Source organism: Pleurodeles waltl, chromosome 1_1 (assembly GCF_031143425.1).
Source record: "Pleurodeles waltl isolate 20211129_DDA chromosome 1_1, aPleWal1.hap1.20221129, whole genome shotgun sequence".
NCBI classification, from domain to species: Eukaryota; Metazoa; Chordata; class Amphibia; order Caudata; family Salamandridae; genus Pleurodeles; species Pleurodeles waltl.
In genome coordinates this window covers 860481534-860494902 of record NC_090436.1, presented here as the reverse complement: position 1 = coordinate 860494902, position 13369 = coordinate 860481534, and the positions used below count along the sequence as shown (strand labels likewise).

Below are 13369 nucleotides of genomic sequence, written 5' to 3'. Positions count from 1 at the left end.
GTAGCAACATCAGTGAAAAAAGAGAAAAAAACTACATTGAAAACAATGGAGCATTATTAGCCAATAGGCTGCATGCAGGTTAACACAGGAGAACCATAAAATTCTGGCACCGTGCCTTTAAGACCCTGAGCACCTCCAGTATCCCACCATGCCTCAGGGGTGAAGGAGAGGTGACAGTTGGTTCACAGTTAGGTCAGTACTTTTTTACGGTGACAACTTGTCCAGCAGATTCAAAAGATAGTGTGTCCTGTACTTCTAGGAGACACTCTCTGCATTGTTTGTTTGCCTCAGAGTCACTGCCCTGACACTTGCAGACACTGCAAGAACATGTCAAAAAGGACTCTGAAGGACAGGGTGAAGATCAGACTTCATGGTCTTCATGAGAGGCAGAAGACATCGTCCTCTTCGCTTCCCAGGCAGCCAACAAGCCATTCTCAGGAGAGACAGGCTAGATCGACGTCAGCAGGTAGGAAGGTACCTGTTTGTTCCCCCGTCTACGTCATCGCTGCCACCGTCACATCGCCATAGATCGCCGTCGACGGCGACCCGACCGATGTCGAAGGATACGACGTCGAAGGAATATGTCCACCACAGGGGCAGATCTCCGTCGACGGCAACCCACTGATCGACGTCGAGCCAGCACCGGCGTGCCCATTTGCCGTCGAAGGCCTTGCACCCCTTGACGGGCACGAAAGGAGACGTCGAAATCGCCTCAACGGCGAGTGCAAAGACATCTGCCGTGGACGACCCATCTCTCGACGGCGCCAAGCAGGTCGCGGTCAAGAGATCGCCGTTCACCGTCGAGGCGCTCAACGTTGAGACCAGAGCAGCCCACGTCACTCCCTTCGACGTCGTTGCAACTGTCGACGTCGACACTGGTTTTGCCTGTCTTACAAGGAGAAGAGCGTCGGCTACCACCAACGGATAAGACCGTTCCAACATCTCCGGTGGTCTCCATAAGGAGTGGTTCATCTGGGCGGTCGAGGGCCGCATCGTTTGGGCATGTCTCGCCCATCAACTTGTCGCCAAGGTGGTTGGGGAGCCTTAATAGAACGACGGCCTCCCCAGACTCGCAATATTCGAGGATGTACTCACCTTCGGCTCCTCTCCCGAGAACACCATCGCCAACAGCGCGGACAGGACGGGTTCGTTCTGCATCTCGCCAGTCGGCCACTAGGCCTCGACGCGCTGCTACAACATCTCGGAGCAGATCACGCTCCCAGAGAAGATCTAGATCAAGGTCACGCCGTCGCAGATGGTCTCCTTCTTGGTCATCGTCAGGGTCCTCAGTAAGGGAGTACTCCCCGACCCTAACGGATTCTCCACCAGCTAGAGTCTCCCCGGTGGACGATATCACAACCTTTAACGAGGTGCTTCTCAGGGGAGCACAGAAGCTGAATATAGAGGTCCCGGAACCTTCAACCTCCTCATCCGTGATCTTTGAAACCCTGCAACATAGAGCGGTTTCAAAGAAATTGCTACCGCTGGTGCCTGGTCTTTTACAACCAACCATGGGCACCTTTTCAGCCCCAGCCACCCTCAGATCAGCTCCTGCTATGATCTTAAAGAAGTATAAGGCACCTGAGCAAGATCCTTTGTTTCTCAGGACTGATCCACCCTCGGACTCAGTCATATTGGCCGCAGCCCGGAAGACGCACTCAGTGGCATCATCCTCCACTGTTCCACTGGACAAGGAGAGTAGGCATCTGGACTCTCTGGGGAGGAAGATGTGTGGCACGGCGGCTTCCATGATGAAGGTCTCCAGCGCTTCCGCACTCCTAGGCAGATACGACCAATCACTCTGGGACTCGCTGAGCAGGTTCACAGAGAAGCTGCCTAGGGAGGACAGGCAGGATTTTCAGGAACTCCTTCAGGAGGGGAGTCTGGTCTCCAATCAGGTCATCAGTGCAGCAGCCGATGGGGCAGACTTAGCTGTGCATGGGGTTTGTGCGAGGAGGTCTTCCTGGCTGAGACTTACAGGATTGAAGCAGGAAGCGCAGCAGCGTATCTTAAACCTTCTGTTCAACGGCAACTCGCTTTTTGGAACCCACACAGACGAGGAGATGGCGCGTATGAATGCGGAAGTGGACACCATGAGGGCAGTGGGCCAGGAGAAAAGGAAGGACTTCAGGCGAAGGTATAGACCTTACGACAGGCACCTTTTTCAGCAGAGGGTTTAAGCCCCTCATTGGTCCCAGAGGCCACAACAGAGGCAAGAGCGTCCACTCTTCCAATCTCGTAAGGCCACGAGAGACCGAGGGTCAAGCAGACCTCAGCAGTCCACACCCAAAGCTCCTGCAAAGCAATGAGGACTTGCTTCCCTTAGCACCGTGCACCACTCCGGTGGGGGGGGAAGTATCACAGCGTTCATTCACGAGTGGCGTGGCATAACAAAAGACAAATGGGTGCTGAACATTGTAGAGAATGGGTACTCTCTTCTTTTCCGATAACCTCCTCCCCACTTGCCACCAACCAAATGCAATCCGGCTCACATGAGCCTATTACGCAAAGAGGCTCACACCCTTTTACAGAAAAAAGCAATAGAAAAAGTCCCAGTCGCGCACAGAGGGAAAGGCGTATACTCCCGCTACTTCCTGGTAGCAAAAAAAGGTCGAGAAGGAGTTTTCAGACCGATTCTGGACTTACGACTACTGAACAAGTACATAAAAAAGCAAAAGTTCAGGATGCTGGCTCTCCACCAGATTTTCCCTCAGCTGCATCAAAGAGACTGGATGTGCTCCATAGACCTGCAAGACGCGTACTTTCATATCCCAATCATTCCCAAGCATCGGAAGTTCCGCTTCCGGATAGCCTCCCAGCACTACTATCAGTTCAAGGTGCTTCCGTTCGACCTAAAATCTGCCCCTCGCGTTTTCTCAAACTGCATAGGAACGGTAGCGGCGCATCTAAGGAAGCAGAAAATATTCATTTACCCGTACTTAGACGACTGGCTACTGAAAGTCTCCTCTCCGGAGCAGGCGAAAAGCCATCGGGACATTGTGCTCAGTGTTTTCAGATCTCTAGGTCTACAAGTCAACTATCAAAAGTCCACCCTCATCCCAACGCAAAAACTCCACTACCTGGGAGCAATACTGAATACAGAGCTCGAAAGAGTGTATCCTTCGGAGGAACGACTATTATCACTAAAGAGAAAGTGTCAAGACCTTCTGAGGTCCGACACACCTACGGCCCGTCAGGCGACATCTCTACTGGGCTCCATGGCCTCGTGCATTTTCATTGTCCCGAATGCCAGGCTACATATGAGGCCTCTTCAAGAGGCGCTGAAAAACAACTGGAACCAGAGCACAGGCCGCTGGGAGGACAGAATGCGTCTTCCGATAGGAGCACGACAATCGTTACGATGGTGGATGCACAGACCTCACCTATCAGTAGGAGTTCTGTTTCACCAGCCAATCCGTCCGACACTCTGGTAACGGATGCGTCTCTTCAGGGATGGGGAGCTCATCTGGGTTCCCTTCAAGCTCAGGGCCTGTGACCCGACAACGAAAGGCAGTACCACATCAACCTGCTGGAGCTCAGAGCAGTTCATCGGGCTCTCAAGTCTTTTACTCCATCGATTCAGGGAAAATCTCTTCTAGTGCAAACGGACAATACAACGACAATGTATTATCTGAACAGACAAGGAGGAACGAGATCCCTGCCCCTATCTCGGGAGTCTCAGGCCTTCTGGCATTGGCTCTTAGCGAGGGGAATGTCTCTTACAGCAGTTCACCTACCAGGGCAACAAAACGTGGAGGCGGACTTCCTGAGCAGAACTCTAGAGGACGCCCACGATTGGGTTCTTCACGACGAGGTCGTCGAAGACATCTTCGGTCAATGGGGTAGGCCTCAATTAGATCTCTTCGCAGACGAGGAAAACAAGAAATGCCCAGACTCCGCGCCTAGGTTTTACCGTCCGGGGTCTCGAGGGAATGCCCTGTTGATCGACTGGTCAGGGATAATTCTCTACGCTTTACCACCGATTCCCCTCATACCTGCGGTGTTAAACAAACTCTACAGATCCAGCACCAGAATGATTCTCATAGCTCTGCAATGGCCTCGTCAGTTCTGGTACACAGATTTCCTCAACCTATCAGAACAGCCTCACAGGAGGCTGCCGTGCAGACCGGATCTCCTTTGCAGGCTGGGAGGCAGGATACTTCACCCCAACCTTCCCTCTCTGAGCTTGACGGCATGGCTCCTGAATTCCTGCAGTATGGGCACCTAGGGCTCTCGCAGGAGTGCATGAACATCTTAAAGGAGTCCAGATGACCTTCCATGCGGCGCTCTTACGCGTTCAAGTGGAAGAGGTTCTACATATGGTGTCGTCAGCAGGGTCAGAATCCTATACTGGCTCAGGAGGAGGTCATACTGTCTTACCTACTCCATTTGGCAAAATCGGGCCTGCAAGTGTCATCTATTAAGGTACATTTATCTGCCATTACAGCCTATCGTAAGTCACCTTCTCAGCAATCCTTTTTTAACAAGGCCAGTAGTCAAGGATTTCTTAGAAGGTTTGAAAAAAGTTTTTCCACCCATTCGAAAACCCTCCCCTCCATGGGAGCTAAACATAGTACTATCAAAACTCATGGGCCCTCCTTTCGAACCTATCAACAAAGCCTCTTTGCAACACCTTACGTGGAAGACGGCTTTTCTGGTAGCCATTACTTCCGCGAGGAGGGTCAGTGAAATTCAGGCTTTGTCCTCCAAAGAACCATACACAGTCTTCCACAAGAATAGAGTGGTTCTGCGAACTCATCCATCATTCTTGCCGAAGGTGGTGTCAGAATTTCACATTAATCAGACTATTTCACTACCAACTTTTTTTCCCAATTCGGATACTCCGGCGGAGAAAGCTTTGCACTCCCTGGATTTGAAAAGAGTGCTAAAGTTTTACTTGGATAAGACCAAACTAATTAGACAATCTCACCACTTATTTGTAAATTACGGCCATTTGAGAACAGGCGAGGCAGCCTCAAAACAAACCATATCTAGATGGATAGTTTCATGTATTGTTACTGCATATCAATTGGCTAACAAACAGCTACTTGCTAGGCCTAAGGCTCATTCGACAAGAGGAAAGGCGGCTACGGCTGCCCTCCTTAATAATGTTCCAATCTCCGAAATTTGTAAGGCTGCTACATGGAAGTCTGTACATACATTTACTAGGCATTACTGTTTGGACTCAGATGCCAGAGCAGACGCCCAAGTTGGGCAAGCATCTCTGAGAAATTTGTTTGTATAATACATATCTCTTCCTGCACTTCTATTAGACAGTCCGCAGAGTTAAGGGATGGGCTTGCTAATCTATTAAATGTTTATGACTATTGATGAGGATCCCCTGGAAGAGAAGGATAAGTTACTTACCTGTAAACCCTAGTTCTCTTCCAGGGGTATCCTCATCAAAGTCATAAACAACCCACCCTCCTCCCCGGACGCAAGTCTCCTAGAAGTACAGGACACACTATCTTTTGAATCTGCTGGACAAGTTGTCACTGTAAAAAAGTACTGACCTAACTGTGAACCAACTGTCACCTCTCCTTCACCCCTGAGGCATGGTGGGATACTGGAGGTGCTCAGGGTCTTAAAGGCACGGTGCCAGAATTTTATGGTTCTCCTGTGTTAACCTGCATGCAGCCTATTGGCTAATAATGCTCCATTGTTTTCAATGTAGTTTTTTCTCTTTTTTCACTGATGTTGCTACTGCTTCTTTCCCTGGGCCCAGCTATGGGGCTTTGGAAAGTTTTTTTCTCTTATTGTAATTTTGAAAAGGACTGTTTAAAAAAAATAAAAAATCCATAGAAATAAAGCATTTTAGCCTGTTAATGAATATAGTCTGCATTGCTGTTATACACACGTATATATGAGTTTAGTATGAAAATTTGTCTACTAAAAATGCTATATATATTTTTTTCGTGCATATTTCATACTTTTATATGTATGTATTTTATGGATGCTCCGGGGTCCCCGCACGAGGGCGGGAATATTCAATGTTTATGACTATTGATGAGGATCCCCTGGAAGAGAACTTTGGCTACTTCAAACCCCAAATCTCAACGCATGCCGCCTCAATTGGATTCTGGACATGTCCTACTCCACGGCCTCACAGACTGGACTCTTGCACCCTTGAGGGGCATCTTGCACACCACAGCACGTCTTATCCTTTGCCCAAAGAAATATGATCGCATCATCCCATCCACCCTTGTTGAAAACCAGCTGCATCAACTTTTCCATCTATGCACCCATGATCTGGAACAACATCCTTGTATCCATTAGAACCTACACAACACTGCTCCAATTTAGGAAACAGCTGAAGACTCGCCTCTTTAGAGAGCGCTACATCACAATGCATTAACTGTTCACAACTAATTTTCCTTTCCTATTACTCATTGACGTTAAGCTTGCCTTTGACCACGTGCAGTGCTCCATTGCTTTTTTACCTAGGTTTGCCCCACAGAAATACCATATAACATACAAACATACATAACACCTCCTCTACTTCTGGGTTTGACCACCTTGGTTGTGACATTGCTCTCAGCAGAAGCAATACTTACAGCTTGTAGAGTAAGCTCGCAGAACTTGAAGGCAAGGATGCAGTAGCCTATGGTTTTGCAAATTCTGCTTTACCAAATTCAGTGTTACATTTAAGACTCCATTAATCCTGGATTTACTGGGAAACTTTTTGTCTGCAATCAAAAGGAAAAATAGATCCATAAGAAATGTACTGCTACTGCACAATAAAATAACACCGAAATATGCAGTGGCTGTCCTGGTTATTCCTGAGGTAATTCTATCAAAAGGAATATGCCAAAACTGTCAAAGCTAACTGCAGGCTATTTAGAATCAACATCTATGGAGTATTAAGACTCTTTACAAAGCATATTTTTAAATGAAAGTCAAATCTTATTTACATTTCCTGCACAGAATGTATCATTTCATGCAGCATGCAGATTGTCTGGAAGGGAATCATCATGCAGACATTCTTCACTGAGGTCCCCCCACAGACCTAGGATATAATTAAGAATGTAAAAAAAAGACATGTTAGTCGAAAAAAGGACCAACATGTTTGTGTTTTAATTACTCACCTTCAGCATGGCTTCTTGAACAAAAAGAGTAAATAACATGCTTTTCAGCTTTATCAATTTTTAGATTTTAGATGGCACTAAGATGTACATTTTTCTTTAAAATGGGTCCGATGTACAAAAGTTTCACATTTCAGTAATACATCACAAACATATGATCAATCACATAATGCTTTTGTGTATAGCAAAACGTATGACACAGCATAGCAAATCAAATCTTTACTGATTCATTATTGAAAATGTGAATCTCAAGTAGCAAATCAGAAATATGTATAACAAAATTGTGATTAGCAAATATGCAAAGAATGGTCTTTTTGGAAATGCAAATTACCACCTAGTGGAATAAGGGAGTGACAAGACAAAAGTATAGAAGGAGACTCGCAAAAACAAGTTATATACCTTTGATAAAAAAAAATCTGGTGGATACTCTATATAACCGCAGAGTCCTCACCATTCGACTAACCCTCAAACTCTGTAATGACTCCACACCACCAGAGGTGATGTAGAAAGAACAACATATAAGTACTACTACTGAGTGTTGACATCAGTTTCCTGTGTTTTCCCTTCTGGTGCCCTCAGACGTGGATCGTAAAAAAATTGAGTGTGCTGATCTCCAACTTAGGACCATTTTTTAGATGTAAAAAATACATATCCACAGGACAGGGATATGGTGACCAGTGAGCAACTGTGGTTAGATAAAGCATCTACCAAAAATGCTTTACCAAAGGTAAGTAACTTGTTCTTATGACAGATACTTCTAACCACAGTGACGTCACATTTAGAATAGATACCAAAGCAGCAGCTCCCACAGATGGAACATCTGTAGAGAGGATGCAAACTAAAATGCCCTGCAAAACTGAGAGCGAGAAATGTCCTTCCCACCGGACATGGTTGGCACAGCAGCAGTGGTTAGTTATCGTTTAAACCAACTCCCACATAGCGGGCTTGCAGATATTGAGGACAGGCACTCAAGCAGACAAAAGCAGTCAAAGAGGCCTTGGCCCTGGTGAATGTGGGCTCTCACACTGTAAGGGGGGTATTTTTTGACCAGTGCAGAAGAGATCTTGAAGTAGAGAAGTATTGACATATTCCTCTTCTGCACTACTTTTCCTTTCTTTACTCAAGAAAAATCTACGAAGAGCTGATCCTCCTCTCATAGAGGTTCAGTACGGTCAATATAAAAAGTCACAGCCCCTTTGAAATCCAGCCTGAAGACCAGAGTGATCAACTGCTTAATGTGAAAGGGAGTAACAACCTTAGGCAAAAAGGCCACCTGAGTCCTCAGTACCAATTTGCATGTGAAGAACATGGTGTAACGCAAGGTGGTAGTAGGACAGCTGCACTTCAAGGAGCTGACAATCGCAATTAGGAAGGCAGTTTTCAGAGTCAAGAGATGCAGTGAGCAACTATGCGTTGGCTCGAAGGGTATACACACTAGAAATGTCATTACGAGGTTAAGGTCCAAATGGGGCATCACAAATTGTTTGGAAGGGAGAAGGTGTCAAACCTTTAATAAAATGCATCAAAACGTGTAATTTAAACATGACAGTTTGTCTGGCAAATGTAGAACGTCCAAAATGGCCAACAAATTATCCGTTTACAGTGCCCACTGTAAGGCCTTGCTGGGTTAAGGACAGAACAAATAAGAGAATGTTTTACAGCTTCACTTGTAACAATTCTCTGCCCCGAGCAACACACCAGCTTATGAACTTGTCCCGGTGCCCAGCATAGGTGGATTTTATGGAAGGGCATCTGGCAGTGAGGATGCCATCCATCATGACGGAATGTCTAATGTAGTCAACTGCTTCTGCTTTATCTCACACATGGAGGTTTAAGTTGTGGGGGTTCTGGTGAAGGCCCATGCCTGTTGCTGAGAAGAAGGTCCTCCTGAAGTGGTAGTCAGATCGGAGAACAGATGCCCCTGCCCAAGAATAGGGGCCGCACCCTGCTGACTCAAACTGGGGAAATTAGGATGGCTTGGACCAGGTCTTCAGACCTTCAGTCAGGAGAGGTAGTGGCAGAAAGGCATACAGGAGCCCCTTGTTCCACTCCAGTTAGAATGTGTCTCTTGACAAGTGCTCTTGCAGAACCTCCAATGTGGAAAATTGGGGACACTGAGGTTTTGTGAAGGTGGCAAATAGAGCTAGCAAAGGCTCTCCCCACTGATTAAACACACTCTCTGCCACCTCGGGTGCAGATCAGTGGCTTCTGACCTCCAATTCCTACTGTTGGAACCCTCTCCCCAACACAGTTGCGATGCATCTGCATACCTACCAGCTCTGGTTAGGGAAGGAGGAAAGTGCAGGAAGAAAGCGGGGAGGGGAAGCCTTGAAACATAAGGTATAGTTACTTTGAACAATGTGTAAGATCCATCTGTCAGACGTGATGGATCACCAATCAGGGAATAAATCTGAATCCTGCCTCCCACCAGTCAGGCATGAGCCACTGAGGGTAAACTAAAGAGGCATGGTGACTGCTGTAGCGGGGAGAGGACTAGTGCCCTGCTGCGCTGTGTGAAGACTGCTGGTGCTGTGTCTCCGGGCCCAAAAGGAACGGGCAGTTTGTAGCAGTTTGGCTATAAAGACTACCACTGCGTATGGGCTAACACACTGGAGTATCCCTTAAATTTTCAGAACTGATGGGGGAATTTTTTGTCAGGGGTCGAAAGCACTAATCAATGCGTTGTGGCCCACTATCTTTAAACTAGACCCTTTTTCTTCTCTCCAAAGAATCAAGACCTGTCAAAGGGCATGTCAGTCAGCAACGCCAGCACACTGCCAGACAATTCTGTCAACTCTATCCAGACATGTCTGTGGGTATAAAACAAGTACCAACTGATCTGTCCATGCATTTCATGGTGTCTAAGCCTGAGCACTGAGGTCTTCCAAAATCGCCAGCAAGAGTACACAGAGCCTTTCCTATAAGCCATGTTAATGCCCTACGAGAAAGACTACAATTATGGACTACAGTGCCAAAACGGCAGAAGAAAACATTTGCTTGCCAAAAGCATCAATCCTTTTGTGTTCCCTATCCAGGGCTTGATCAGGAATGAGGTACGATTAACCTTACTGGTCGAAGCCTGTACAGTTTTACTTTCAGGAGTAGGGTACTTGATGAGGAAATCGGGATCACCAGGTAGAGGCCTGTATCTCCTAGCTACTTGCTGCCTAACAGGCAAACAAGAACTCGATTTCACCCAGATAGCCATCAAGGCATCTGTGAAGGCATTAATGAATGGGTCTTCGATTCTCTGGCATTCTCAACATTTGACTTAGTCACAATGGAGGTTAGCTGCAAATCTAGTACCTCACTGAAGCTGAACCACCAGTGTGGGTAAAGCACTTTTCTCAGCTGGAGGCCCATGTGGGGAGTCGTGAAGCACTTTCTTTAGTTGGTGGCCCATGTGGGCAGTCAAGCTGTATTTCAAGGGTCGAATCATCCACTGGCATCACCAGTATAACAAATGGGAAGTAATCCATCCCTCTCATAATCATCATTAGTATTCTGGGTACTCTCTCTGTTCTAGCACATGATCAGAGTTAGAGCCAAAAAGGGAATAGAGCCAAAAGGGGAATGGAGCCTTTACTGATAGTTGTGTCACGGTAGAGGCAAGTGCTAGAATCAGGCAGCATAACATCCTTCTGCACTTACGTGATCTCGTAGCTTGACATCAGTTGAGCGTTGGTAAGTGTTTGATGTCAGCACTGGGTGGCTTAGTGGTGCTGATGGAGTCTGTATCAGAGGTGGGGCTACAGAAACCAGTCTGATCTTGGAGCCACTGTTGAAGCCATTGATTAAATACACTCTGTTCCACCTTAGGGTGCAGACCAGTGGCTTCTGACCGCCAACTCCTACCGATGGAGCCCTCTCCCCAACACAGTTGCGATGCACCTTCACACCTATCAGCTCTGGATGGGGAAGGGAAACTCATTGCAGTGGACGCAAAGCCTTGAACCTCACCACATCCAGGTTCACCCCAATGAATGAAAGTCTCTGTAAGGGAATTAGGTGGGGCTTTGGCTCATTTATGGTGAAACACTGTCATCAGGAGAGGATCTACCACTAACTGCCGCAAACCCACTTTAAGCAGCCAGTCATCAAGAAAATATTTGCTTGCCAAAAGCATCAATCCTTTTGTGTTCCCTATCCAGGGCTTGATCGGGAATGAGGTACGATTAACCTTACTGGTCGAAGCCTGTACAGTTTTACTTTCAGGAGTAGGGTACTTGATGAGGAAATCGGGATCACCAGGTAGAGGCCTGTATCTCCTAGCTACTTGCTGCCTAACAGGCAAACAAGAACTCAATTTCACCCAGATAGCCATCAAGGCATCTGTGAAGGCATTAATGAATGGGTCTTCGATTCTCTGGCATTCTCAACATTTGACTTAGTCACAATGGAGGTTAGCTGCAAATCTAGTACCTCACTGAAGCTGAACCACCAGTGTGGGTAAAGCACTTTTCTCAGCTGGAGGCCCATGTGGGGAGTCGTGAAGCACTTTCTTTAGTTGGTGGCCCATGTGGGCAGTCAAGCTGTATTTCAAGGGTCGAATCATCCACTGGCATCACCAGTATAACAAATGGGAAGTAATCCATCCCTCTCATAATCATCATTAGTATTCTGGGTACTCTCTCTGTTCTAGCACATGATCAGAGTTAGAGCCAAAAAGGGAATAGAGCCAAAAGGGGAATGGAGCCTTTACTGATAGTTGTGTCACGGTAGAGGCAAGTGCTAGAATCAGGCAGCATAACATTCTTCTGCACTTACGTGATCTCGTAGCTTGACATCATTTGAGCGTTGGTAAGTGTTTGATGTCAGCACTGGGTGGCTTAGTGGTGCTGATGGAGTCTGTATCAGAGGTGGGGCTACAGAAACCAGTCTGATCTTGGAGCCACTGTTGAAGCCATTGATTAAATACACTCTGTTCCACCTTAGGGTGCAGACCAGTGGCTTCTGACCGCCAACTCCTACCGATGGAGCCCTCTCCCCAACACAGTTGCGATACACCTTCACACCTATCAGCTCTGGATGGGGAAGGGAAACTCATTGCATTGGACGCAAAGCCTTGAACCTCACCACATCCAGGTTCACCCCAATGAATGAAAGTCTCTGTAAGGGAATTAGGTGGGGCTTTGGCTCATTTATGGTGAAACACTGTCATCAGGAGAGGATCTACCACTAACTGCCGCAAACCCACTTTAAGCAGCCAGTCATCAAGGTACAAGTTTCTAAGATGGGCAGGGATTACTGCCATCACTCTTAGCCTATACTTGAGTCGGGATGGGCCAGGTAACAGATCCCATAGCAGAAGGGCCTGTCAGAGGTAACTTGACTTCAGGCTTCTAGGGTTCTGTGGGGCCCAAAGGAGCACCGCAGGAAGCTAAAAACGATTTACATTATGGCCCTGATCACCTTGTGACTTGCTGCTACCTACACTTGTGCCAAACATCATGGAGTGTCAGCACGAACCAGTAATGTGGTTCAAAGAGCTATTGAATATTGGTCCATCAAAAACAAGTCATGATCTTCTTCACTTCCAGTACTGCACTAACAAACAAGCTCCTTGCCGGTTGTATTGATTACGACTATGTGTCGATTTTCTCATGAAGTGACGTATGAAAGTTAAACTAAATTAGTTGACTGGTGATTCATATATAACAGTTACCTTCTAAAACAAGTCCCATTGGACAATTGTTTTTTCAGTACTAGCTGAGGCATCAAGTCTGTGGCCACTTACCTTGAAGGACAGCAACTTAAATCTGGACACCCTTCTCTATGGAACTAAAGTGGTGGGATGGGGTTGAGTCCTGCTTCTTTTTTGATTTTGACTTACCAAAAGAGTTTGTGCCAGAAGTGGAGCAGTTGGTGGAACTGCCGCTTGACCAGGAACAGGACTTGGTGTGGAAGATGTATGAAGACTGACACTGCTACTTATTCTCTATGATCACAGTTTTGCTACTGGTCTCAAATTGCCTCCGGGTATATTAGGCTGCATTGGGCACATGACTTAGTCTTGAGGTAGGGGCCCAGCACTAAAGCCACACACTGTGAGATATCTGCTTATTGCAACCTCATTACAGCTTGAGTCCTGTAGTTTTTGGTAGGGACCTCATTACCTAGAACTCTGTGGAAATTTGTTTGGAGTCATAAAAAGACCAACAAAATTGGGAGCAGAGTTAGGGTTCTGTGCCAGAAGACAGGTGCCACGGGGATGATACTAATATGGGGCTCCGCTCCATCACTTGTGGTAAAGTATGGAGTCGGAGGGTATGTCGCCAGCATCACCT

General features: G+C 46.8%; 1 protein-coding gene across 7 annotated transcripts in view; it reads right to left on the bottom strand.

Moving 5' to 3' along the window:
* AGTPBP1 (ATP/GTP binding carboxypeptidase 1) overlaps nt 1-13369 on the bottom strand; it is an 863873-nt gene that overhangs the window by 501131 nt on the left and 349373 nt on the right. For all 7 annotated transcript variants that reach the window (XM_069229549.1, XM_069229567.1, XM_069229576.1 and 4 more), the window contains one exon: nt 6555-6686. In XM_069229549.1, coding sequence (XP_069085650.1) covers nt 6555-6686 — 132 coding nt within the window. The remainder of the gene's footprint in view (nt 1-6554; nt 6687-13369) is intronic.